The 26,831-nt window shown below is 51.1% G+C and overlaps 2 protein-coding genes across 17 annotated transcripts in view; one reads left to right on the forward strand and one right to left on the reverse strand.

The window, feature by feature from the left end:
• Positions 1–1,775: 1,775 nt before the first annotated feature.
• Positions 1,776–26,831, forward strand: part of CENPV (centromere protein V) — a 40,021-nt gene continuing 14,965 nt past the window's right edge. For 2 of the 14 annotated variants that reach the window (XR_011259857.1, XR_011259855.1), the window contains exons 1-7: positions 1,806–2,283; positions 4,147–4,245; positions 5,493–5,562; positions 8,661–8,775; positions 13,967–14,077; positions 17,066–17,133; positions 20,768–20,888. Coding sequence is in view for 1 of the 14 variants with exons in the window: in XM_069603437.1 (XP_069459538.1) it covers positions 1,931–2,283; positions 4,147–4,245; positions 5,493–5,562; positions 8,661–8,775; positions 9,669–9,793 (762 nt within the window). In the remaining 13 variants the exon portion in view is untranslated. Of the gene's footprint in view, positions 2,284–4,146; positions 4,246–5,492; positions 5,563–8,660; positions 8,776–9,668; positions 9,977–13,966; positions 14,078–15,502; positions 15,596–17,065; positions 18,203–20,624; positions 20,689–20,767; positions 20,889–26,831 lie in introns of those variants that run through there. The other 12 variants (XR_011259852.1, XR_011259851.1, XR_011259849.1 and 9 more) reach the window with 10 other exon arrangements.
• The window catches only part of PIGL (phosphatidylinositol glycan anchor biosynthesis class L), a 52,790-nt gene continuing 29,935 nt past the window's right edge, over positions 3,977–26,831 (reverse strand). Inside the window, exons 3-8 of one of the 3 annotated variants that reach the window (XM_069603440.1) lie at positions 21,143–21,233; positions 17,831–17,898; positions 16,074–16,105; positions 14,144–14,277; positions 5,404–5,501; positions 3,977–4,159 (exon numbers count right to left, since the gene is read on the reverse strand). In XM_069603440.1, coding sequence (XP_069459541.1) covers positions 5,412–5,501; positions 14,144–14,277; positions 16,074–16,105; positions 17,831–17,898; positions 21,143–21,233 — 415 coding nt within the window. In that variant the 3' untranslated portion in view covers positions 3,977–4,159; positions 5,404–5,411. Of the gene's footprint in view, positions 4,160–5,403; positions 5,502–11,780; positions 12,251–13,950; positions 14,048–14,143; positions 14,278–16,073; positions 16,106–17,830; positions 17,899–21,142; positions 21,234–26,831 lie in introns of those variants that run through there. The other 2 variants (XM_069603439.1, XM_069603441.1) reach the window with 2 other exon arrangements.

Raw genomic sequence — 26,831 nt, forward strand, 5'->3', positions numbered from 1 at the left:
AATTTTAAAGCAAACTTGTTAAAAAGTTAAATTAGATTTATTTGGAATTTACCCCAAGTGAAGGAGTCATAAACTGGCCCAAAGGTGGCAGCCTAGGAAAGAGTTAATACAGATGGAGTGTCTTAGCTACCCTTGTTAAAAAAGAAAAAATCGTTTAGTAAAATGTCAGTTATCTGCTGAGGGAAATCGACACAGTGTTTATCTCAGTGAATTTTCTATTTACCAGCAAGGTATAAATGTAATATAAAAACAATAGAAGAGTTTGGAACTAGATCGAGGTGGTACTGTACAGAACCATGAATGCAGTGTCAGTGAACTACACGTTAAAATGTCTGTTATATCACTTTCATCTTAATTTTTAAAAGTATTCAATAAAAAAGTAGAAGATAAAAGATATGTGCATTTTGCTGTGTGTAAACTATACACCTCCAGTGAACCCCTAATACATACAGCTAAAGCTGTACTCACAGGGAAATTTATAGTCATTAATATTCCTGTGGACAGTGACTGCAGCCTTGAAATTAAAAGACACATTTGCTCCTTGAAAGGAAAGCTATGACAAACATAGACAGTGTATTAAAAAGTAGAGACGTTAACCTTGCCTGCAAACGTCCATATAATCAAAGCCATGGTTTTTCCAGTAGTCACGTACAAAGAAGACTGAGCACCGAAGGACTGATGCTTTCCAATTGTGGTGCTGGAGGAGTCTTGAGAATCCATTGAACTGCAAAGAGATCAAACCAGTCACTTCTAAAGGAAATCAACCCTAAATATTCTTTGGAACAACTGATGCTGAAGCTGAAGCTCCACTTTGGCCACCTGCTTCAAAGAGCCCACTCAGTGGAAAAGACGTTGATGCTGGGAAAGATTAAAGGCAAAAAGGGAAAAGGGTGGCAGAGGATGAGATGGTTGGATGGCTTCACTGACTCGACATAAATTTGCACAAACTCCAGTAGACAGTGGAGGACAGAAGAGTCTGGCGTGTGACAGTCCATGGGATCGCAGAATCAAACACAACCTAGCGACTGAACAACAACAAAATACTAAAAATAAAGAACCTCTGTATTTGATTCAATAAACTAATGATAAGATAACAGAATTAACAAAGGAAGGTGAAAATTAAGGAAGTAGGGCACAAAAAATAGTAAAAATTAGTAAATGAAAATGTTATTTCTTTGAAGATATGAATAAAATAGGGAAACAAAATAGGTTTGGAAAATATTTGAGTTCCATCAGTGGTTCTTGTGAGTTTGTCTTTAAATTGGTGCTGTGATCAATAGAACCATAATAACAGAATTTGGTGCGGAGTTCATTCATTTATTAAATTTAAAAAATCTGTTGACTCTCGAGCCCCTGAAGACGCTGTTTTATAATGTCAGGAATGCCCAAGTGTGAGAACTCTGATTTCAGCTGCTGCTTGTCCCGGAGAGGCAGGTCATTTATCCACATTACCTAGCTCATTCGGGCGCACGATGGCTCCTGCCAGGCAGGTGCTGTCCTCATCAGAGATGAAGTTGCCCCGGGGTGTCTGCTCGCATGTGACAGGGAATTCAGGGTGACCCAGGCCTCAAGACGGCAGGAGGAAGCCCTCAGGGATTTCAGGGGGCCCGGAGGCTCCGCGGCAGGTGCAAACGGGCCCCGAGTGTCGGGAGCCGAGGCCCGAGGCGCGATCCCGCAGGGCTTGCGGGCTGGAGCCGCGCAGGTGCGGGCCCCGCGGCGAGCAGGGGTGGGTGCGCTCGCGGCGGCCAGGTGCGGGCGGGGCGGGGGCCGAAGCCGGACAGCGGCCGGGGCGGGGCGGGGCGGGCGCGGCGCCCCGTATGCCAGAGGGGCGGCGGGCGCGCGCGGACGGCGGTAGCGCGCGAGGTTCTGCGGGCGCGCGGGTGAGCGGGGACGCGCGGCGGAGAGGCCTGCGCGCCAGGCTGCGGGAGCCATGCGGCGGGCGAGAAGCGGCGGAGCGACCAAGCCGCGCGGGCAGAAGCGGCCGGGGTCCTCCAGGGCCCCCGCCTCGGCCCCTAGTGCCGACCGCGCACGGCGGCCCGCAGCCCAGGCCGGGGGCGGGAGCCGGGCGGCGGCGAGGCAGCCGGCGGCCAAGCGACGGTCGCCGCCGGTGCAGGAGGCGGGCCCCGGGGAGCCGCCGCCGGTGCCGCCGTTGCCCCCGCCTCCGCCCGCGGCGCTCACCGCGTCCGAGCTGGACCTGGGCGAGCAGCGGGAGCGCTGGGAGACCTTCCAAAAGCGGCAGAGGCTCAGCTTCGAGGGCGCCGCCAAGCTGCTGCTGGACACTTAGTGAGTGCGGCGCGGCCGGGCCGGCGCCCCTAACGTCCCCGCGGTGCTCGAGCCGCGCACCGGCCAGACAATGGCCTCCGCCCGGCCCGCGCGGAACGCCGAGGCGGCCGCCTTCCTGGGAGGAGGGTCGGCGCGGCTCCCTGGTCCGGGGCCTCTTTCGTGTTTGTGCATGTGTGTTTGGAGAGCGGCTGTGAGGGCAGGGACGGGGCGAGAGGCGCTGGGACTGTTCGGAGCCTTCGGGGAGACCGGCGGCCCGGTTACAGCAAGCGCAGTGCGCGGAGCCAGGCGGCGGGAAGACCGAGCGGGCCGCTGGGTTCGGAACCACCGTGGGCGCTCCAGGGCCCGAGGCTCTGCTTCTCCCCGCTTTGCGACCGCGGGCCGAGGACCCTCGGCTTTCCCAGCGGCCGCAGGAGGACTTTGGACGGTCCGTGGGGTTCGCAGTGAGCTGTTAGCTCCGGGGGGCGCCTTGTCGTCTAGATGAGGCCCCTGCCCTGTAGCGCCCTTAATATTTCATTGTCAGTCGTGTTTTACTAGAACCCCTCCCCCCAAAAAAACAAAACAACCCAACAATTGCATAACAACTTGAGGATCTCTTTTTCTTAAAAGTGTTTTTTTTTGGTCTTTTGTCCGTAAGAAATTCTCTTCGTTAGGCGAGTCTTCTCAGAGATGAAATACTGGGTTTTCCATGTGCTTCACTTTTTGGTTTATCATCTTGGACTGTAGGCTGAACATTTTAAAATCTACATCATCCAACAATTTTGAGCCCTTTAAGTGTGCCAGCTACTGCCCAGTGTCGTAAAACGCAGATTTGGAGTAAATTTAGACTTTAAAACAAACTGATAAATGGCAAAAAAAAAAAAAAAAAAAAAAAAATCAAAGTGTTGAGGTGAAAGGATGAGTTGTTTTTTCTAACCTATCAGATTGGCGCAAGTTACATTCATTCAAGAAAGAAAAACTAAATTAGAATATGTAACTTCACTGTTACTGTTAAAACATTATTGTATGAATCTGGAGGAACACAGAGCAAACCGTTGACTGTGGGTCCCTCTGGGTGTTAGGAGACTCTCATCTTTAGTACTGTCAAGTGTTTTAAGGTTTGTTTTTTACCATAAACATTATTTGTGTATGCAGGGAAAAAATACATCAAATTAATGGAGTCAGCTTATATAGAAACATGAAAAAGCATACAGTCTTGGTAACCAAATAAATGCAAATTAAAACTGCAGCAAGCTACTTTTCCTATAATTATTGCTTGAGAAGATTCAGTGAAATGTTTTCTCATTCATTACTGATAAGAGTGTTCAGCTCTTCTGGAGAGTACTTGGATGATATTTATCAAATCTTAATAATGTCCAATGAAGGACCTGACTTACAAGTTTTAAAGGGATTAAAGTTGAACATAATGTGTACAGATAGCTCTTAAAAAGTCACATGTATGCAAAATACCGGAGGGAAATACAGCAGAATTATAGGAGCCTTTTGTTAACTTTCTCAAAGACTTCTGAACCACTGGACTCGGTCTGGTCCCCTTGTCTGTCTTTTTCTTAGCAGCCTGTACACCCTTTTTCACAGTCATATAAATATTCAGTAATTTGTGTAATGGCTGGTTTAGGATCTTCACCCCAGTTCTCTTTTCCATACACTGGGAATAATTTATTCTGCGACTTAACAAAATAGAAGTGGAAAAAAGAGCTCATAGACAAAGAAGGCACTGAATCCTTTTATAAAACTGAGGGCACCTCCTCAAAAGCAGAAACGTGTCCCCGTTGTCCCGTGAAGACTCCAGTTCCATCTTGTTGCTCTCTTTCCACTGCGGCCTGACCGCTAAGGAATCCTAATCTCTCTGATTTCTGCTCCTTCCAGCGAATACCAGGGCCTGGTGAAACACACAGGAGGCTGCCACTGTGGGGCGGTGCGCTTTGAAGTTTGGGCCTCGGCTGACCTGCACATCTTTGACTGCAAGTGAGTGTCTTCCTACATTGTTTCAGAGCACACAGCGCGTGAGGGCGCTTTAGCATCGTCTGGGGAGTTGGGATCCAGGTGAAACCACCATGGCCGTGAGCAGGGAATTGGGGTCAGGTGATGGGTACATAAAGGTTCATGTTCTGTTTTTTCCTTTTATGTGTGTTAGATGTTTTCATTAAAAATTTTAAAGATGGAGGGAGGCTAAGAATAAGAGCCTGCTGTGTGCGTGACACAGCTCAAGTCCTGCAGCACAGCCTCAGGGGATGTGGAGGGGTCCCTCAACTCGGGCCAGGCAGTTTCTCAGAGAAGAGTGCCACCCGTGTGTGGGAGAGAGTAGTACCCTGAAGATGGTCGGGCTGGATGCTGGATGAAAGGCTTTGGGCAGAGTCTGCAGAACTCCACAGAACTGGGTGGGGTGAGGCAAGCACATGCACACCTGGAAGCTTGCCATGCCCCAGGCCACCTGGCCCATATGTCTAGGTGAGGCAAGTGACGCTACCAGGGTCAGCAGAGGGCCCGCTGTCAGCACCTGCCCACCGTGTGATAGGTCAGGCCCTCCAGGCTCGACTTCTGACCTGTGGTTAGTGTGAAACTGACTGTTCAACAATAGCCAGTTCTTTCTGCCCCTTGGTGCCATGGTGCCTGGGTTATATGTGAAGAATAAATAAATTCCATGGAATTCCTCCCACGGGGAGGAACTGACCCAGTACTAACAGATAGAAGAAGCAGCCCTATGGAATAAGCTGTTAGAGGACCTCGTGTGGAATTAGCGTTTCGTAAAAGGCGGACTAAAACAAGGGACTTAGGTTTACTTCTGAGGACCTGTGGGCCCTGGAGCTGGGCTTCCTCTGATGTGCAGAGGAGGTCAGGGCACCTAGGCCTCCTTGTCAGTTTCTGCGGGGGATGTGGATCCCGAGGCGGAGAGCGGATATCTGCCTGATGCTTGCTTTCTGTGAGTCTCCAGAACCCACCCTTCCGGTCACTAGTAAACCGGGGGTGGGGGTGGGCAGTGGGAATGTGGTTCTGCACGTCCTGGTTTTCTTAGGGTTGTGTGGCCTGCACTGCTGGCTGTGGACCTGCGGAGCAGAGGCCCCCCAACACCCAGCCCGCCTGCCTGAGCCACCCTTCCTTGGAGGGCAGTCAGAGGGCCTTCACCTCCATGGTCAGCAGGCTCCTGGGACTGGGAAACCCAGAGGGCACATAGGGTTGTTCACCGTCTGGGGTCTGCTCGTGTCTTTCCATAGCTGCAGCATCTGCAAGAAGAAGCAGAACAAACACTTCATTGTCCCAGCCTCTCGCTTCAAGCTTCTGAAGGTGAGTGTTTTAAGCGGGGCTGGGGAGCCCTGCCCTGGCTTACAGGGGCCTGGGAGCCTCCTGGTCCTCTCGGGGGCTTTACTTTCCCTGTCACCCAAGGTTTCATGCTTCTCTTTAAAAAGTTATGTTATTTTTCTCCTTTATATTTTGGATACATATTTGATCCATTATGTATAAACATGGAGGATCAAAAAATAAATTTAAGATCACCCAGATCCTGTCAATCAAAGGTAACCATTATTGTGTTTTGGTGTGTGTCCTTGTGCATTATTTTGGACATGGATGAATATGTTTAAATATTGTGTTTTTCTCAGCACAGAATTTTACCTCATTTTCTGTTTTATAACTGACTTATCATTTCCTAATGAAAAATAAATGATTGAAAAGATTTTTAACTTTATTCTTTGGGGGAATTTTTTGTGCTTGGTCCCAGCTTTGCAAGGTAAAGAGTGGAAGGCCTTCCCACCACCCACTCCCCGGCCACAGCCACTTCCTACTTATACAATTATGGCTATATTTGTAGTGTTTTTTGTTATATGAATGTACCACAAGTGATTTTCTACACTTAAACGTCTAGGTTGAGTGCAGTGCTATCTTGAACCTCTCTGTGTGTAAGTCTTTAATAATTTAGAAATTTTCTTTGGATCAGTTCTCTTGGAAGTAAAATCTCTGGCCAAAGAGTACAGAAGCTTTGGCACTCTCTGCTCACGGGGTGGGATGGGGCTGTGATTGGTCCTCGGGTGCCATTGCCCGCTGTGGTCTGATCAGTGTCTTTGCTTTGGGGTTGTGACCTGTGCGAGGGTCTCCTTCTCTGGGTCAGGAGGGCCTCCTGGAAGCACCTCTGGTCATGTCTGTGCTCCTGGCCCCAGGGCCTTGGCACTGGGTGGCCCCTCAGTGAGCATCTGGAAGGAGAAGCTGAGATTTAATCCCAGGCACTTTGGGTCAGTTTGTCTGCTTTTCTTTGTCTGCCCTGGATCTTTCCCGTGGGTGTCTTTGTGGGGAGGAGGGTGCCAGTGGGCAGCACCCTTGTCTTTGCCACGATACCCCCTCCCCCGGGTGCCAGCTAGAGACTGTGGTGGCCCGACCCCTTGAGACAGGTCCCCAAAGACACATGGGCAGCCAGGGGCCCTCGGTTTCAGAGTTGACAGTTACCCACTTTGTCTCCTCCATGGGCCCACTCGCCAGTCATTGCCAGGGTGTTTACTGCACTGTTCTCTGACCCAGCCTGTTGAAGGAGCAGTTTTCTGTTTGTCCTTTAAGTACAGAACTCATTCTTTGATTCAGCAGTGTTTATGGGCACCACTTGTGTGCCAGGCTCTGTCACATTGAAACCCAGCAGTTTATGTGGCAGACAAGGCCCTAGTCCTCTCAGAGCTTATGTTTTATGAAGGGGAGACAGAGAAATAAGAGGCCTGGGAGTGCCGTGTGGAGAGTTAAGCAGGGCAGCGTGGCAGGGGCTGTCTGGTGGCGAGTCTCGGTGGGCTCGGGCAGGCCCCTAGAGATGAGGCGTGTTGGGGGCGCACACTCTGCATGTCCAAGGAGCCGCAGGTTGGCCTTCGTGGCCAGAGGGTAGAGGCAGACCAGTGGGCAGGCTGGAAATGAGCATCCTTAGAATGGAAGGAGTGGTCGGGCTCAGAGGGTGTGACCCCTGGGGTCAGGAGAATTGACCATGGTCTGTCGTCATGGTGGTGATTTCTGACAGGGCAGGGAGACAGAAGTGAGCAGGGAGGTTGAACGCACAGGGCATTACACCTAAAATGGGCCGTGTGTTCAGCAGAAATTTCGAGGGTGGGTCAGGCTGGTGGGTGGATGCATGGACAGGGTCTGGTGTCAGCACGGGGCCCTCGTGCTGATGAGACCCAGGAGGCCATGAGGCTGTGAGTTTCTTGAGGGGAAGTGTTTGATCAGATAGCCCTGCGTGGTTGGGGACCACGTGACTATTTCCTGCTGCCTGTGTGTGGAGGAGAGGTCGGGGGCGGGGGGGGGGGGTTGAGAAGAGGGCCCTCAGGGAGCCACTTCTCTGCGGCTCCAAGGGACCCTCTCCACCGTGATGGTCAGGGAAGACATGTGGAAGCCTCCGACCCTTCAGTCACCCAGTATCTCCAGAAGTTATTCTTTGAAAGTGCATGCCAGGGTGTGTGCTTTTTAAAAACAGGAATGGTAGTGTAGTGCACAAATTGTTTCAGACCTTGCCTTTTCAGTTCCCTCTGTAACCTTGGAGATGGTCTGCTTGTTAGTATTTCTAAGTGGAATTGCCTCCTTCTTTTCAAAACTCAAAGAGATTCCATTCTAATGTCTGTACTTGATTCCTTTAACTGTGGGGCAGTTTCCATTTTTTATAAGGTTTCGCCTTTACAGATGGTGCGCTAACACCTATATCCACGTGGTTGGACAAAATACAGAGTTTTAATTGCAGGATACATTTCTAGAAGTGGCATTGCTGGGTTAGAGAAAATGCGTTTTGCAGTGTTAGCAGATGTTATCCGGTGTTGTGGATTTGTACTCCTGTGACTCACATCCAGGAGTGCACATTTCTCTATACACGCAGTTCCGAGTAAGCTCAGGTGGTGATTTTTGCCCGGGACAATGAAGAGCATACCTCACTGCAGTTCGTGAGCATGGATATCGTGTCAGAGGTTAAAGAGAGACTTGTTCTCCGGTTTCTCTGAACTGTCTGTGCACGTCCTCTGCTGGGTCTCCTGTGTCTCCATTAGGGATGTTAGCCTGTGATGTCTGGCATGTGTCCTTTCCTGGTCCTTTGTAGATGAATTTGAGTCCAGTGAGCATGTTCTCAAGGCCTTGAGTGGTGCTGTCTGGGGACACGGGGACCTAGTCCCTCACTTGATGCCTCCTCATTTAGGCCTGGGCCACAGTGGGGAGCTCAAGGTCAGAGGTTTTGGGTGCAGCTGACCTGGGAGGAGCCCTGAGTTGTCATGCTCCAGGCTGACGGGTCTCCAGGTCGTGAGGATGGGCCCCTACCTCAGATAGGACGTGTCCTCTTGACCCTGGGAGCCGGGCCAGAGGGCGTTCCCCACTGAGATTTTTACAGGGTTTATTTCTGTAAAAGACAACTGAAGCTCCTTGTCTGTGTCTCTCAGGGAGCCGACAGCATCACCACGTACACCTTCAATACCCACAAGGCGCAGCACACCTTCTGTAAGCGCTGCGGCGTCCAGAGCTTTTATTCTCCCCGCTCTAACCCTGGAGGCTTCGGTGAGTGGAATGGGGGCAGGCTTCGGGCACCGACGCCCTGTGGCCACCTGGGGTGAGACGCACTCTGGGAACGGGTGCTGGAGTCTCTGGCTGGTCTCCTGCCTGGCCAGGCCTCTCCCTCACGTGTGTGAGAGGAGTGGGGCTCGTCTGCTGACCTCTTCGCAGACATGGCATAGCCTGGCCCTGGGCCTCCAGAGACCCTCCAGTCCTGACTCGCGTTTCTTGCTGCTGTGGGAGCTGGATGCTGCCCAGGGACCCACTGCAGGGGGAAGACATGGGCCTGGGGTCGGGGGGTTGGCGCGTAAAAGAGGTGAAGTTGAACAGCAGTGATGATGCCAGTAAAACTGGGCTTGTTCAAACACCAGCAAGGAAACCCCAGGTCCCTCTTCTTGGATCTGGGGGCAAAACCACCCTTAGACAGTTGTTAAGAATGACACCAGCCGCCATGCATATTGGGTAGGAAGCAGCCACGGAGGCTGCTCCTGGAAACCTGGCCCTGCAGAGATGCAGCCTCCATTGTCTCGAGCCTTGGGGGGCCTGGCGTCACCCTGCCCACCTACTCCTCTTCCTATAGAGCTGCTGTCTGCTCCTTTCCTGCTACATGGAGTGTCTGTCTTGCCTGCCTTCCTGTATGGATGGGGACATATTTAAAGCTGAGAAAGTTACCCCTCAGCGCTCTGGACGAGGCCTGTGAATTCCTCAGGCTGCCCAGCAGAGGTGGCTCCGGGCTCGAGCCTTTCTCTTTTGTCCTCTCAGCTCGATGTTGAATGACGGTCAGCCCTGGCCACCCCTGAGCCCCGTTTGAGAGGAGAGTGAGCCAGGAGCTGCCATGGTGAACTGCGGGGTGGGTTTGTCTAAGAGCCTGCCCGGCTCTCACGCCCACCTCCCTGCAGGGATTGCCCCCCACTGCCTGGACGAGGGCACCGTGCGCAGCGTGGTGGTGGAGGAGTTCAATGGCAGCGACTGGGAGAAGGCCATGAAGGAGCATAAGACCATCAAGAACATGTCCAAGGAGTGAGCTCCCGTGCCTCCTGTCCAGGAAGGGCCTACGGCCTCTGCAGTCTGCTCCGGCCACCAGTGTCTTCAGGCAGCTCTTGTCCTCCCCTAGCTCAGATTTTGACATAGGCTAGTTGATACCCTTCTGTCCCCCTTCCTGACTTTTGTGCGATCTTCTAGAGAAATAAATATTTTTAACATTAAAGCAGTTCCTCTGGTTTATCGTCTTCCCTGTCCTTTGGTTTTGCTTCCAAGGCCAGTGGTTCTGCTGGTTGCTAAGTTGCTTCAGTCGTGTCCAACTCTGTGCGACCCCATAGATGGCAGCCCACCAGGCTCCGTCATCCCTGGGATTCTCCAGGCAAGAACACTGGAGTGGGTTGCCATTTCCTTCTCCAATGCGTGAAAGTGAAAGTGAAGTCGCTCAGTCGAGTTCGACTTCGAAATCCCTCGGACTGCAGCCTACTAGGCTCCTCCGCCCATGGGGTTTTCCAGGCAGGAGTACTGGAGTGGGGAGCCATTGCAGTGGCTCAGTGGCAGGCAGTTACTGAGCACTGTCACGGTTCTTAGAGCCATGGCCTGGCTGAGGGGTGGGGCGGGGGGGGTGGTGTCAAAGGACAGACGAGAGCTGGTGAGTGGCCACAAGCCACCTGAGCTGTGACAAGAACATGAGCTCAGGAGTCTGGAGGAGAAGGAGCTAGTTGTGGAAGACCTTGCGGGGAGTGTGATGGGAGCCTGTTTCCATTTTTTTTTTTTTAAAGTCAATCAGCTTCTGATCCCCACCCCCCCAAATTGTGGTAAAATACACAAAATTAATTTCTAGTGCACAGCTCAGTGGTGCTGGGTATGTTTACGGTTTTGTGCTACCAATTTCCATAGCTTTTCATTTTGCAAAACTGAGCCCCCTCTACCCATCAACAATAACTTTGAGCCTATGTTTTTAAAGGAAGCAGGATTTGGGAAAAGAAGGGAGAAGCAGCTGTGGACAGAGATGTGGGCACAAGGTAAAGCCAGGCTTGTGGTGGGAAGAAGTAGAGGGTCAGAAAGAAAGAGAAGCCGCCTGTGGTATCTTGGCTCTGGCCTATATGTGCTGGGAAGCCCTGAGGGCTCTAAACAGTCTTCTGACCCATACCCTGCCCCACCCTCCGTGTTTCATATAGCTTTGTATCATAATCAGTGCTTTATTTATTACAATAAGATGCTTTCTTAAAGCATTCCTTCCATTTCCAACTACTGGGTGTATATGTACATACATAATGGCAAACGCTTAGTAAGTATTGCTCTTTGCTTTAGGAGGAAAGTGACTTATGAAATTATCTGGGAGGAAGAGTAGACCAGAAAAAAGAGCAGGAGGAGGACGTCCAGATGGACGGGGGTTCTGTACGGTCACCACGTCAGCTGAAGGTTGGAAGGAGCTGGTAAAGCATCCTGCAGGTGAAACAGGAGTATATTCTGGTGCAGTGAACATCCCCTCTGACCTGCCTCCCTCTTGCAGTGGCATATAAAGCATATAGTTTTGTGTCTCTTAAAAACAAATGCTAAGTCGCTTCAGTCATGTCTTCGCAACCCTGTGGACTGTAGCCCACCAGGCTCCTCTGTCCATGAGATTTTCCAGGCAAGAATACTGGAGTGGGTTGCCGTTCCCTTCTCCAGGGGATCTTCACCACCCAGGGATCAAACTCAAATCTCTTATGTCTCTGGCATTGGCAGGCAAATTCTTTACCACTAGATTCTGTATGTTTTGTTTTGCAACTTGCATTTTTTTTTTTTCGGTCTGGTAGCATCTTGCTCTTCTTGTGTCCCCTGCATTGGGAGCGCGGAGTCTTAGCCGCTGCACCACCTGGGAGGTCCCCTTGTGGAGGCGTTTTCCCTAGATTTGAATCTGATGTGTAGTCCACAAAGATAAATCCATGGAATTATGGTTGAACAAATTCAGTATAGACTGTTCTGTGTGTGTGTGGGAGGTGAGCCTGCCTTGGAAAAAACACGAAAATACATGACATAGGACGGGATTCCAGAGACCTTTACATTTATTTATAAAAATTGCAGGTCTGTTAGGGAGTTCACAGACACTGTGCCATTGTGTGAACTGTTCCACACAAGAACTCGAGAAGCTAGCAAGGTAGCTGTCGTTGTCCTTGGCTTGGTTTGTGTTTGGTGGCTGTGGTTTTGTCGCCCAGAGGAAGACGCTCAGGTCTGGCAGCCTGTTGGGTCTGCACAGCCCCCATTTTATTAGAGGCCGGGCAGTTTGGAGGAGAGGGCCTTGGAACTCTGGCTGACGCTGGGATGTCCTTGACTCGGGGAGACAAGCCTGCTCCAGACAGGCCCTGGGCTCCCTGGCTGTCTTTCCCTTGGTTTCTTGGATCCGAGAGCCCGTTCTGGCTCAGAGAAAGTTCAGAGAGTTAATCCTCATGTAGCGGGAGAACAGCACATAGAGGCGGCGGAACCAGAACAGCTGGCTGCGGTGGCAGGACATGGCTCTCTGGGGGGACGAGAGGAGTGGTTCTGGAGCTGGCGCCTGGCTCTGCTGTTTCCATCTGCCTGCTCCCACCTGCGCATTCTGAGCCGCAGCCGGACCTGGCTTCCCCTGTGACCTTCGAAATCCCCTGGACTGGCCTCTAGTGGCTGCTTCCCGCCCCGCCCCTCCATCTCCTGACATCCCCATGACAAGAGCAGCTGGTGCTGATGCAGCTGAGCACAATCTCAGTTAACAACCCTGTGAGCAAAGGGCTTTACTGTTGCTCTTTTTTTTTTTTTAAACAGATGAGGAAACTCATCCATCTCAAATAGCAAGTAGGTAGTAAAGCTGAGATTAGAACCCAGAGCCCTCAGGTTGACTTGAGCCTACATTCTTCACTCCTTTGCCCCACCTATATTCTTCATCCTTGGGCCCTGTTACCCCATGTATATGACTCGTGCAGGGCTGTTTTCTGCCCAGACTCCTCTGAATCAGCTAGGCTGGGTAAATACAGCCACTCTGAGAAGAAGAAAGGAAATGGTACTCATAGGTACAGAGTCTCTTTGCCATCTGGTGGGGGAATGTTATCCTATTATTCAGAACTAATGTCAGTTTCTAAATAGAATAGATCAGAACAACTGATTTAACTAGATATACCCTATAAATACAGTTCCTGTTTTTCTGTAAGGACCATAACTAATGCTTATAATCTAAGTGTCATTGCAAACATTTACGTAAAAAACTCATTTTATATTCATTGTTCGAATATCTATGGCTTTAGAGATGTAAATACCGTGATGACTGCAAGCTTGAAGCTGATAATGAGAACCATCACTATATTCAGGCAAAAATATTACATACTGTGGTTTCAACAGGAATTACAACCACAATTTTTAAATAAAAATTTTTCTCAGAGTACCATTGGAACATATATATTACCATCTGTAAAATAGATAATGGGAGCTCAGTCTGGTGCTCTGTGATGGCCTAGAGGGGTGGGATGGGGTGGGAGGTGTGAGGGAAGTTCAAGAGGGAGGGGACATGTGTAGACATATAGCTGATTTATGGTATTGATCAGAAGAAACAATACATGGTAAAGCAATTATCCTCCAATTAAAACATTAAAAAAAATTACTTTCAGAGTTCCACATGAGTTCTAGCCCTTGACCTTTTCCACTTCTATGGCAAGAATGCAAAGGGTTAAGGGCTAGAACTCCTGGGCAGCCTCATCCCTAGCCCAGTGCTTCTCAGACCCCGCCGCCTCACCGACCACCACTTTCCCACCAAGAGGGCCTCTCCTGGCCTGACTCCTCAACAGGCAGACAGTGGGCTGCCCACTGGTCTTTACTGAGGCTCCTGACAGGTCTGAGTTCTTAAGACTCAAGCTGGAAGCCTGGTCCACGTACAACAGTAAAAAACCTATAAATCAAAATGTCCAACCTTCAGGGGTTTGTGAAATGTTTTATGGCATGTCCGTGTGAGGGAACACAGACAGCCATTAAGATTTGAACATGTAAGGATATCAGAGAAGACGGTCATGATGTTAAAGTAGGTTTCAAACAGCAGGCTCCGTGTCACCCCATTTTACATACATGTCAATACTCTTATATTTGAGTGATTACCTGTACAGGGTGGGGTTGCAGGTAGTTTTGATGAATGATTTTTATTTTCGACTTGCTTTTATGTAACTGCTCCCAGACTTTCCACACTGAGGCTATATTGTTACTTTTTTTTTTCCAGCTTGTGCTATTTCTATACTCAGAAGACAAGGTGCAAGTCCCTGAAGGTCTACGGCTCCCAGGGTCTGGCTGTGGGCCCGCCCTGGGGACAGAACCACTTGGAAGGCCTTGGGTGAGGGGCTTTGGGGGACCTGAGATGGGGCGGGGGAGCGGTGTGGGGCCGAGGGGTGGTCCTCACCTGGGCCTGGGCTGCCTCGAGTTGGGTGAGCACGAAGAGGGCGTCGCGGGCGAGCAGCAGGGAGCAGGGTAGGTCCAGCAGACAGAGGTATTTGCGCAGCAGGTTCACAGACTGGAGTGTGAGCACCGAGCACCCTGCGGGGGCGGGGGAGGGCAGAGAGACTTGCAGCTCCAAGCTGGTTTTCCTGAGCTCCCCACACGCATGCCCTGCCTTTGGAACTCAGGGCAGGGCAGCATTAGAGCTGCTCTTTGCTCATTGTTCTCACAGATAAGAGGGTGAAAGGGCCCAGAACACCTGGAGGCCACCCTCTGTTTGCTCTGTGCCGCCAGCAGGGAGAGGCTGGCTGCTGGAGGCCAGGGTCAAACCCAAGAGGGGAGTGGTACAGGCAGATTTTCTGTCTTAGTAGGCTGGAGGCCTGGCTCCTGCTCGTCACTGGAGAACTCACGGGCTTGGGGAGGTCCCTTCACCTCAGTGAGCCTCAAGTTTCTCATCTGTTGATGGGTTGTTGGTCATTTGAGCGTGGGACCTGCCTGTCTCCTACGTGCCATGCACTTAGTTGCTCAGTCGTGCCCAACTCTTCATGAGTACACGCCAGGCTCCGCTGTCCATGGAGCTCTCCAGGCAAGAATACTGGAGTGGGTTGCCATTCCCTTCGTCAGGGGATCTTCCCGACCCAGGTCTCTTCTGTCTCTTGCATCGGCAGGTGGGTTCTTTCCCACTAGCGCCACCGGGGCTGTCTTCCAGGGTTGAGCAAACACACCAGAGCTATGTTCCTGAGCCCCTGCAGCTTCACCAGCCAGAAGCCCACCCAGAGAGGGCATGCTGCCTGGGGGTCCATCATTCCATCCCCAGGGCTCTCCCGTGAGGGGTGCATGTCCAGACAGAAACTGGCTCAGGGAGGTGAGGGCGGTCAGATGCCTTCTTGTGAGTTAGGAAGTGTTTCAGACGTGTCCAGCACCCAGCAGTCACCTATAGCCTGATCCGTTACCTGGGGGATAGATGTGAGCTTGGATGGACATCCTGAAAGGACACTAGAGGTGGGATAGAGCTGGCCAGGGAGAAAGCTGGGCAGGCGAGGGGCAAGACCCACAGAGGTGGTTAGCTTCCTGTGTCAGCCCATATGGGTCCCAGGTTCTTGGTCAACATTGTTTCTGGGTGTGTCTGTGGGTTTCACATCTGAACTGGACGACTGGGGAAAGCAGAAGGCCTGGGTAGGTCTCGTCCAGTCCATTGAGGGAGGGTCCAAGCAGAGCAGAAGCTGGAGGGAGGGAGAATGTGTCCCCTTCTGTCCGACTGCAGAGCTGGACCCTGGTTGTCTGCCCAAGACTAAGACTGACCCTATCGGCTCCCTGTTCTCAGGCCTTTGGACTTGGACAGATTGAAGAATGCCCTGGCTCTCCTAGGCCTCCAGCTTGCAGGTGGCGGATCCTTGATTTCTCGGCCTCCATAATCGTGTGAGCCGATTCCTTTTAATATATTATTGTTGTTGTTCTGTCACTAAGTCATGCCCAACACTTTGTGACCCCATGGACCGCAGCAAGCCAGGCTCGCCTGTCCTTCCCTTCTCCTGGCGTTTGCTCAGACTCATGTCCATTGAGTCAGTGATGCTATGTAAACATCCATATGTGTATAATATATACAGCAGCACATCTGTCTATCTGCATCTCCTGCTGGTCCATTTCTCTAGAGAGCCCTGATGACACCCCCTCCTCCCTCACACTCAGAGGATACTTCTCAGTGGATACAACTTGACCGTCAGGCCTGGGGACCCCACTGTGACAGACACAGTGAGCTAAGCCAGGACAGTGTGGCTCTGCCTCCCTGTCCGCCCCACTCCCACCACTGGGCCAAGGGCAGCTCTCTGTATATTTAGCACTCTCACCCTAGAGGGACAGTAGCAGCAACCTGTTGCCACAGGGCACGGCCTTACCTTTAGGTAACTTCCCTTCTGCATGCAGGGTCCTGGCAGAGGAAACGGAGAGAGTGCGAGTGAGAACCCTCTACAGTTAATGGGAGGGGCTGTCAGCCAGGCCTGCCCGACCCTGGGGTCCCTCCACGTAGGTTTCCAGGCAGGTTCTTGAGCATAAGTCACCACAGAGATTCCTCGAACTCCATAGCTCTGGCTACAGCTGAAGGGGCTAGGGTGGGGCCCTCATCCAAGGTCAGCCAATCTGGAGATGACCAGTGGCTTATGAGGTGCCCTGGTCCAAGCTGTGCCCATCAGAGATGACAGTAACAACAATGGACTCTTCAGAGTTTTTCTCTTTTATGAGATTGTGATGTGAGTGTGGTGGGAAAATATGTAAAGTGTTAATTGGTGTTTCTTCCCTGACAGTCCTCTCCCCTTGCACACACCTTTTAGCAGTAGAGGCCATTCTGTGCTCACTGCCCTAAGAGGAGGTGTGAGGGGACTTCCCTGGGGGTCCAGTGGTTAAGACTTGGTGCTTCCACTGCAGAGGGCGCAGGTTCAATCCCTAGTTAGAGAACTAAGATCCCACATGCTGTGCAGTGTGGTGAGAAAAAGCATTTATCCTAAGAGGAGGGGTGAGCAGTATGAAAACGAACTCCTTGTTGTTTTGAAAGCTGACAGGTGGGCAATGGGGCAAAGAGTCCCCTTCCCCTACACCCCAACACACAGACATATGGACTCATGGGGAAGGGGTTCTCAGGAGCAGGGATTAAAGACAAGAAGTTAGCCTGACTTACAGAGCCTGAGAAATAGAAAATGCTGAGCTCAGAGGCAGCTCATCCTGCACTCTGGGTGGAGCCCTGGGGATGAACTCCAAGGAAAGAAGAGGCAGATCTAAGGGCAGGAGAGAGGTGCCCTGGAGACACAGCTTCAAGCCCTGAAGAGAACGGATATGTTCAGAAGAAGGATGTAGAGTCAGTCCTTGACCTCAAGCTGCCTTCTCCCTTCCCTAGGCTGGGTCCAGCAAGCTGCTTGTGGGCCCAAGAGGAGCAGGGTCAAGAGATCAGGACATAAGCTACAGGTTTGTATGACCCCAGAGAAGTCCCTCAAGATCTGTGAGGGTTCTTTTTTTAAACCAGTTAAATGCAGGTGGTGGTCATGGTTTTTAGTTGCGTGGTCGTGGTTGTTAGTTGCTCAGTCTTGTCTGACTCATTGCAACCCCAGTGGCTATAGCCCACCAGGTTCCTCTGTCCATGGGATTTCCCAGGCAAGAATACCGGAGCGGGTTGCCATCTCCTCTTCCAAGGGATCTTCCCGACACAAGGATTGACTCCACCTCTCCTGCATCAGCAGGCAGATTCTTTACCACTGAGCTGCCAGGGAAGCCCTAAATGCAGATGCATGTCAGTAAAATGCAGTGACTGCAAAGAACAGGTGAGATTTCAAATGACGTGCACATCCTCCTTCTCCAAAGAAAGATCTGAAATCAGGAGGATGCCCATTCATGGATCCCAGCCCTCAGACCTGCCCATGAGCTACAAGGAGGTGAAGTCTGGCTGTAACGTTTCCTTAGGCCAAAGCAGAGGGAGGAATCCAGTCAGTTCCTGCATTTGGCTGCATATGGGGACAGAGAGACTCGGCTATTAGGAGGCAAGGTCATAACTCTAGGACTTGAGGGTGCCTGCTCCTGGGAGGACGAGGTGAGATGACCCATGGGGTGGAGAGTGATGAGGAGACCGACCACCCCAGCCGTCCAGGGAACTAGCGCACCATCGTACCTCACAGCTGCATTCAGAGCCACATGGTTGCTGTGCCCGCTCACGCCCCCCTCATCGAAGGTCACCACCTGAAGAGACACAGAGCTTCACTCCAGACTGTCTGAATAGTCTCTCCCGCCTCTGTCCACACCGCCTGGGACAGACAGGAGGACCCAGAACCCTGAACCTGTTGGTGTTCTGAGTGAATCAGAACTGACTTGGGAGCGGGTCAGTGGTGTGTGACCGCTGTTCAGCCCTGTGGCTGTGGGTTTGACTATGCTCTTGCTCCTGGACAGCAGAGCAGAGTGGAACTGGGCCACGAGAGAAACCTGGGTTCGGCATGTCTGTGTTTCTTATCTGCCTGGCCGCTTATCAGCACGTTTGGTTTCCCGACTGGCTGCTGTGTGACCTTTGTTCACGTCGACACTGTCTGATTATTTGGTCCCTCTTCCTGGTGCTGTGTCGAGGGCATAAAAGCGCTAGGGGACAGTGTCCACTGTGCCCTGGGGCTCACAGAAGCCCGTGGCTCCTCGTAGGCTGCCTCTGCGTCCACATTCTCAGACCAGCATCTGCTTCTCCAACTATAAGCCTAGCCTAGGCTCCAGATTCATTTCTGCACAGATGAGTTAAAAAATACAAAGAATAATTTGAGTAATAATAATAATAAATGTAAAAGAATAGCTGGAATAAGTAAAAAAAAAGATGTAGGAAAGAAGACAGGGCTCCGAGAAAGGCACAGGTGTGGCTGGTTGAAGGGGATGGAAAGAGGGGACCAGGCAGCCAGGAGAGGAGGATGGCGGAGGAGCAGGGGCAGGTGAGCCGACATTTAAAGAAAGACGCTGTTGACCTCGAGTTAATAATTAGGCTGAATGATGGGAACATGAGTTTCATTATGCCCTTTGCTCTACTTCTGCATGCTTGAAATTCTCCACAGTGGGAAATTTTTTTTAAAAAGGCTTACAAAGAGATCCCATTATGATGGATGCATGTCATACATTTGTTAACACCCAGGGGACATACAGCACCGGGAGTGAAGCCTAGCGTGAACCTGGGGTGATGATGACATATTAGTGTAGACTCACTGTAACAGGTCGTCGTGGGGTCAGGGGTACGCGTATACTTTCCGCCCAATTCTACTGTGAACCTAAAATTGCTCTGGAAACTGTAGTGTGTTAAAAAAAAAAAAAAAACACTTCACCCTAGAACCCAGGTACTCCGTTCTGATCCCATCCTTCTGTGGAGCCAAGCCTGGAGTGCCTAAGTTCACTCTCAGCTCTGACCTAATTACCCTAACCTTTGGGCATATCATAGACCGTCGTTACTGGGAGCGATTTCATCTTCAGTGTCTTGGTTTTCTCATCTGTGAGGTCGGGAGAGTGAGGCCTCCCTCCTTTCTCTCTGGGTCAGGTGAAGGTCAAATGAAGCCCTGTGGGAACGTGTAGGACCTGGACAGCAGCCCAGGCTGAGTGTCCACTGCCCTCGCTGAGGTGACTCTGGGACGTGGTTGTCTCAGGCCAGCCGGGGCACACTCCCTGGTCTGGGGGCTTGGAGCCACTGCAGTTCATCCCCATCACTTAAAATTCTCCAAGGTCTTGTTTCCTGTTTATCCCACACCTTCCTGTGGGATAAACACGCCCCCCGTCTTCCTGCTGAGGAAGGCTGAGCTGAACTGTCTCCATCCGCTGGTCTCGTGCAGATTAGACCTGGCAGCAATGGCGTCTGTCCACCTTCCCCCCTAAACTGCAGAAACCTTTGTTCAAATGAAGTCTTCCCCAGACCCTAGTAAACAATAGGCTGCTTTCACTTCTCTAAGACAGTGGCTCACAGGACATGGTCTGTGAAGGATAAACAGCAACACCTGTCACCGGGGCAAGACACAGAGCAAATACTGTCCCAAAGAGGGCTGAAGAAGTCACAGAGGGCTTTTGGGAGAAGGTGGCCTTAGCTGGGCCTGGACCACAAGTCAGTTTTCAGGGAAACAAACTTGGGAGATTCTTCTGTGTCTGTGCCCTGACCTCCTCCCTGGATGTTCAGAGCTGCGGCTGTGATGTGGTCTAAACACAAACTCGGCCCCTCAGTGAGGTCCAGCCCTATTCACCAGCCAGTGGCACCTATGGGAGGGCTGGTCAGAGGTGGCCAAGTTCACAAAGATGGGAGTTTATCCCACAAGCAGGAGTGACTGAAGACCAGTTGTTCCTACGAACCAAAGCCAGGGAGTAGAGAGTCTGGAGACTAGCCGTGGGCATGCCTCTGCCCAGGAAGACAGGGTACCAAGTGTCACTGCAGCACACCTCACAGACCCCGCCCTGTGCCCCAGCCGGCCCTGAGGACCAGCTCTGTCCACCACCAGGCTGTGGAGCCCTGAGAGGGTCTGAGTGTGGTCTGGGAAAAGCAGGGCAAGAGGAGCCAGGCCCGCTATCAACTCAGACCCTGAAGAAAGACACATCCAGGAGGGGTGGGCCTGCAGCTGTTGGTGACCATTCGTTCAGCCAGAACAAAGTGCAAAGCCGATGCAGATCCCTGGTGGGGCCAGCGGCCCCCCTGCACCTACACCTCCGTGTGGTTCACAGCCAGCTGGCTAGGTGCCCGTTGTATTTATGTCATTAGAGCACAAAGGCAGTCTGACTAATCCATGAAAATCTGCTCTTAACAATGGCCTAATAATTCAGTTCACTCAGAGGATGCATCACTGATAAAAAGCCTGCCAGTGGGGTTCACCTTCTAACAGGGATTAATCAAAACTTAAAAGCCAATGGCTGGGGCTTTAAATGGTAGGATTTAGATATGAACTCATGAAGGGTTACTCTTACTTTAGACATTCCTGGCACCTTAAGATGGACTGCTGGCAGGATGCAGGCTGGCGAGGCCTGAGCGTCAAGGTGGGTGTCCTGAGCCGTCTGCCCCTGCAGGTGAATCGAATGCCCACTGGAGCTCTAACCAGGAATGTTCTCCCCACAGGGGCTGTGGATTTATCCTCGAGTTTTCTGGAGGGAAGAATGGAGGCCCAAACCCCTAGCTTCATGCTTGCCAACCTTGGGCAGCTTCTGAGCCTCTGGGAACCTCAGTTTCCTCGATGAAGGTGAGCATTAGGACAACACTTACCCCCAGAGTTACAGTGACATCCTAACATGAAAATGCTTGTTCTGTGCCAGCGCATCGAGGCATAGGCTCATGCAGACCTGGGTTTTCAGAGGGCAGCACGGAGGTGGGGGCGCAGGTGAAGAGGGCACAGTCTGGGAAAATCTCTGCCTCCCCCTGAGCTCTGTGGTTACGTAGGAAAGGTGCAGAGAGACGGGGCACGTCTCTGCTGGAGAGGAGGGCGTATACCCTTACCAGCTTGATGCCGTTGGCCTCTACATGCTGGAGGAGGACATCACCTGCCCGCTCTGGGTCCCAGTGCACGTCTGGGTCATCTGGGAAATCCCTGGAAGGAAGAAGCACACGTTGGAAACCGTTTCTAACGGGGTGCAGGCTCTCCCCTCAACTCTGGTAGGTGTGTGCGTGTGTGGGGTGCTGAGGACGTACAGACCAAACACAGCACGCTCAGGGGATCTTGGCTCACGTCATGGCTGGGCGGTTGAGAGGGAAGCAGATCTGTCCACAAGCTGGGGGACAGGTATGGTCCCCAAGAGCTGAGACATGGGGCAGAGCTCCAATGTGTCTTGGTAAAAGTCAGGGGAATGGCTTGTTGGTAAAAGTACTCAGTACTTTGGTAAAAGCAACTCAGTTAACCTCAGTACTCGTTTAACCTCAGACAGCTGTGAAGGAGCCTGGACGATGCAGGTGAGTAGCCTGCGTGTTGCAGGGCCGTTAGGGTTGGGTTTGATGCAGGTTTTCTGACTTAGAGGGGAGAAGTTTCAGCCCCGGGGAGGTGCCCCCAGGGGTAGGGGTCTCTACAGGCCACTCCAGGCCTTGTTTCTGTCCACTATCACCACCACCTGCTGATATGAGGCCAAGGCCATGGTCTGACTCCAGTGTGAAGACATTATTCATAGTCTTATAACTAGACGCCATCTCTGCTGCCTCAGGTCCTGGGTGCCACCCACCTATGCTGGGAGGACAGGGCCCCCCGATTCCCACCAGGAGGTAGATGTCACCTCTCCATGGACACAGGCCATTATCAGACTCATTTAGGACTATGGTCAAAGAAGTGCTGAAGGTTTTTTAGGAGGAAAAAAAACACGAATCTCAGGGCAGAACAACACGGCGACTTTCTGTGCTTCCTTGGCTGCCTCTTTCACACCCCGGGGAGCCTCCTGCCAGGGTGACTTTGAAAGCACCATCCTGCCCATCATTCCCCCAGGGGCCCTCTAATGCTCCTGCCTCTATAGGACGGACAGCTTGGCTGGAGGCAGGGACTGGACGGGGAGGAAGGGAGAGGCAGGGACTAGGACGAAGTTCGTTAAGCCTCATTCCTGGGGAGCAAGCTGAACATGGGATGGAGAACATGACCTGCTGAGCTCAAGCAGGAAGAGATTTAGGAATTTTCCAGGGAATTCAGGAAATACCCAGGAATACCCAGGAGTGAGAACAACTACACACGTCCCCCTGACTGGGAGGCCTGCATAAATGCACCAAGGCGTCATTTTGGAAACCAGGGAACAAGGAGATGATCAGAGGTTGGCAAGGCCAGAAGCCACTGTCACCTCTAGGGAGACATCAGAGCCTAGGAATGGGAGTGGTTAATGGCAGGAACTACGAGGCCAGCAGCTGGAGGCCCGGAAAACATTCAGCTGCTGACAGAGGTGCTGTGAGGAGCGGGGAGACCTTCCAGTCTCCCTTTATGGCCAACTATTGGTCAGACCTACTGAGAAGTCAGTGGATTGGCAAGGGAGGCAGGAAGCATGGTTGCCGTCGATCCAGGTATCTGGCAGCACTCAAAGCAAGTGCCCAATGGATACTTGCTCTCAACTATGCCCCAGACTTGAGCCTAAACCTTCAAGGGTAGCAGCAGTCTGCCCTTCTGGGAATGCAGTCATCACTAGCTGCCCAGGTACAGAGGGCAGCAGGGAGGTTATGGAGGTCACTGCTGGGCAAGCAGGAGTCCAGGCTCAGGGGAGAGAGACAGGGCAGTGGCTGGTGGGCAGCTCCACCCCAGCAGCTCTGCTTGAGCTCTGCCTATGATCAGAGTGGCCCAGTGTCATCAAGGAGCATCGTGATGCTAGGTCGGATGACAGAACACACGAGTTCAAGTTCTCTGCTCACCAGATGCCCGGGGCCTGTGCTGCGTCATCCCTAGAGCTGGGAAGACCTGGGCCACACTGGTGACCTGAGAGCCCTGATGTCTAGGACTTTGTGTCATACACAATTTTTGAGTGAGGTTGAAATGCTGACGGTGGTTGGTAGTTTTTAGGAAACAGTAGGGGTCTTGGATGAGCTTCCCAGGTAGCACTAGTAGTAAAGAACCCACCTGCCAGGACAGAACACAACAGATGCAGGTTCGATCCCTGGGTCTGGAAGATCCCCTGGAGGAGGGTCTTCTCATGCCAGGTGCTGCATTAAAGTGCTTGATTGGTTGACTGAGCCAAAGGCAGCTACACCTGCCTTTAGAGGTTGAAACGTACAAATAAGAGCTTTAAAAGATAGTAAAATTTATAAAAACAGATTAGAGGCGAAAAGGAAAAAAGGGGACTTCCCTGTTGGTCCAGTGGCTAAGACTTCTTGCTCCCAAGACAGTGGGTCTGGGTTGGATCCCTGGTTGGGGACCTAGATCCCACATGCCACAACTAAAGATCCCACATGCTGCAACTAAGACATGGTGCAGCCAAATAAGTAAAAAAAAAAAAAGAAAAGAAAAAACTGAATTGCAGGGGGAGCAAGGCATCCCTAGGGGACCACTTCCCCTCAAGGCAGGAAAATATAAAATTTTATATTTTATTAAAATATAGTTAACTGTAGAAAAAGTGATGCCTGTGAGATCCGAAACATGAGTTGTCTTTTGCCTATGAGTGAAAGTGTTAGTCACTCAGTGGTGCTGACTCTTTTCGACCCCATCAGCTGTAGCCTGCCAGGCTCCTTTGTCCATGGAATTCTCCAGGGAAGAATACCAGAGTGGATAGCCATTCCTATCTCCATGGGATCTTCCTGACCCAGGGATAGAACCTGGGTCTTCTGCATTGCAGGCAGATTCTTTACCATCTGAGCCACCAGGGAAGACTTTTGCCTAAAGTTCAGCCCTAATCAACTCAAGGCTTGGGTCCAAGTAGTAACTTTTGCAATAGTTCCTTTCTTCTCTGATGGATTAACAATCCCGCCTTAGATAAACATGCCAGCAGAGGTGTGAACACAAGTGTGAGTCAGCCATCCGGCCCCTCCTTAAGGGAGTGTTGGTGAAAAGGCCTTTGCCCTATTTTTCTTGGTGCTGTCCTGCATTTTGCTGGCTGGGGTCAGGGAGGAGGACTGGAACTGAAGCTGCCATCGAGATGCATGAAGTAGCTTAGGTCTGAAAGCGAGGCAGGGTAAAGTTGCCAAAAGGAAGGTGCCCTGGCCCTCCACCTGAGCCCTAGCCAATGCCTCTCCTATCACAGCTGTTGTAGTCACTGTGGGTTTTCTGTCATCTGCTGCATAACCAGATCTTGATTTAGATATGCCATCATTCTGTAAAGCCTCTATTTTACTGATTATGTAGGTTGTTTCCAATTTTTATTATTGAAAAAAGTTGTAACTAGCATCGTTATATGATGTGAGATTCATACACTTCATATGAATCTCTCAATATTCCCTTGGGATAAAATCCTAGAGATGTCACTTGGGAGTCAGAGATAAAGCAAGGAGAACCTAGCAGATCTCCCTGTGAGGAGCAGTGTTAAGCGGAGGAAGTGGAAAGTGGGTTAACTCACCAGGAACAGCATCACAGAGAGAGAAAGAGCAGTGTACTTCATAGGCTGGAGGGAAAGACGAACAGGGACAACTCTAATCAGAGCTCCATGCCTCCGAAAAATCTCAGGTGTTTTATACCTACTTCCTTATGACTCATGAAAGTGGAAGTCACTCAGTCACGTCTGACTGTTTGTGACCCCACAGACTGTAGCCTGCCAGGCTCCTCTGTCCATGGAATTCTCCAGGCAAAGAATACTGGAGTTAGTTGCTGGTTCCTTCTCAAGGGGATCGTCCCAACCCAGGGATCAAACCCAAGTCTCCTGCCTTGCAGGTAGATTCTTTACTGTCTGAGCCACCAGGGAAGCTGGAAAAGGCCAGTCATTTACATTTTTCTACAGCTAGAGAGAGTTGGTTGGAAGGGAATGAGTTACACGTGGAGTGAGAGGCACTAGAGGCTGGCTGAGTGGGGCTGCAGTGGAACATGTGTGTTGTCAGAAGCCCCATTTCATCTTGGTAACCAGCTCTTCTCCTGGGAAATAGCATGGATGTCATTCAGCAGTAAGAGTGAAACAGTGCAGGTCCAATTGGGACTTGAACTCACGGTCTTTTAACTGAGACCACTACCCCTGGTCTCAGGACTTATTGAAGATCAGGTTCTTGATGTCTCATCACAGAAAGAATTCAGTGAGAGACAAAGTGATAGGTAAGAAATGGATTCATTTAGAGAGAAACACACCCCAGACAGAATGTGGGCCATCTTAGAAGCCCAGAGTGGCACACGGTAGAGGGTTGTCAACAAGGGTGGGTAATTTCATGAGCTACTGAGTGCGAGGAGTGTTCCAGCTATTTTGGGGAAGGGGTGGGGGTCTGCAGGAATGGGGCCACTGTCCATCTTTTGACCTTTATGGTTGGCCTGGGAACTGTCATGGTGCCTGTGGGTGTGTCACTTAGTTTGCTGATGTGTTACAATAACAAATGAATACTGAGGCTCAAGGTCTAGTGGAAGTCGAGGGGTTGGCTATTTTGGATCTATTTGGTTCTAATTAGTTTCTGTCGTGTCCTCAGGCTGTGTGGTTCTTTGAAGTGTTGTGGTGGCCCCCTTCCCTGCTGTTTCAATAGAAGAACAGAGGCCAAGTCCTAAGAGTAGTCAGGCTTCATATTTAAGGGACACCTGGACTTGCCATACCCAACCTGAGGTATGTGTGAACCACGTGGTGGGTTTGCTTCAGCAGTGGACAAGGATTCTGAAGCTGCTCCCAGCTCTCCCCAAACCTAGATGTGAGCAGGCCCATGGCAAACAGTAATAAAGTTACCAAGAGGTCCCAGAAACTTCCTTCAATTATTAGCAAGCTACTTCTCGGCTATTATTGCAACTTTAATAAAAGTATATGGAGATACCTCCGGTGCTGGTGTGCCTGGGTAGCTCTGCTAACATGGAAAGCCGAGTAACTCTTTCTGGATGAGACAGGGGATAGGGTGGCTGAAAACAGGTTTCTGGCCAGGTTTTGCCAAGTAGAGCAGAGATGGCACCTCTGAAGACTTGAGGACAAGGACAAGCAGGGGTTGTATCAGCCACCCCCTGCAGGAGGACTGCAACTCGCAGAGCCCTTCAGCTCAGAAATGAAGTGTCTGGTAGGTCACACCTTGAACCTAGACTCTTGATTAATAGCGCTCTACATCTCATCAGTGAGGTGATGGTTCCTGATAAGAAGCCAGCCCTGGAGAACCAGGAATGAGGGCAGAATTTCCAAGGTCATTCACATAGGAAGCCTGGAGACTGAAACATTATAAAGACCTCTGAAAGATTGTTTGAAGAGGCATTTTACAAAGCAGGAAATGCAAGCTACCAACATATATTCCTCTAATTCTCAGGAGTCAAATAAATGCAGAATTAAAGCAGGACATGGTGTGGAGGAGGGGGTCACAGGAAGGGGCCAGTTTACTGGCTGCACCTGTGTGGGAAGGCTGTTTGGCTACCCAGTTGTGCCCTTTGAGCTTTTTAGAAACGACTCTACGGAAGTAATCAGCCTAACAGTGGAAGTCCACTCAGGCAGACACCACTTTCACTGCATTTACAGAGGGAAAGAGGCTGCAGTTCTGCAGTTCTGCCACCAGGGAACAATTTCTTTAACTTCCTGAACTGTGGCTTTTGAAAAATGCTAAAGATAACACAAGAGTTTTAGGGCATGTTCAAAGTCAAAGC

This window comes from Ovis canadensis, chromosome 11 (genome assembly GCF_042477335.2).
Source record: "Ovis canadensis isolate MfBH-ARS-UI-01 breed Bighorn chromosome 11, ARS-UI_OviCan_v2, whole genome shotgun sequence".
Classification (NCBI taxonomy): Eukaryota; Metazoa; Chordata; class Mammalia; order Artiodactyla; family Bovidae; genus Ovis; species Ovis canadensis.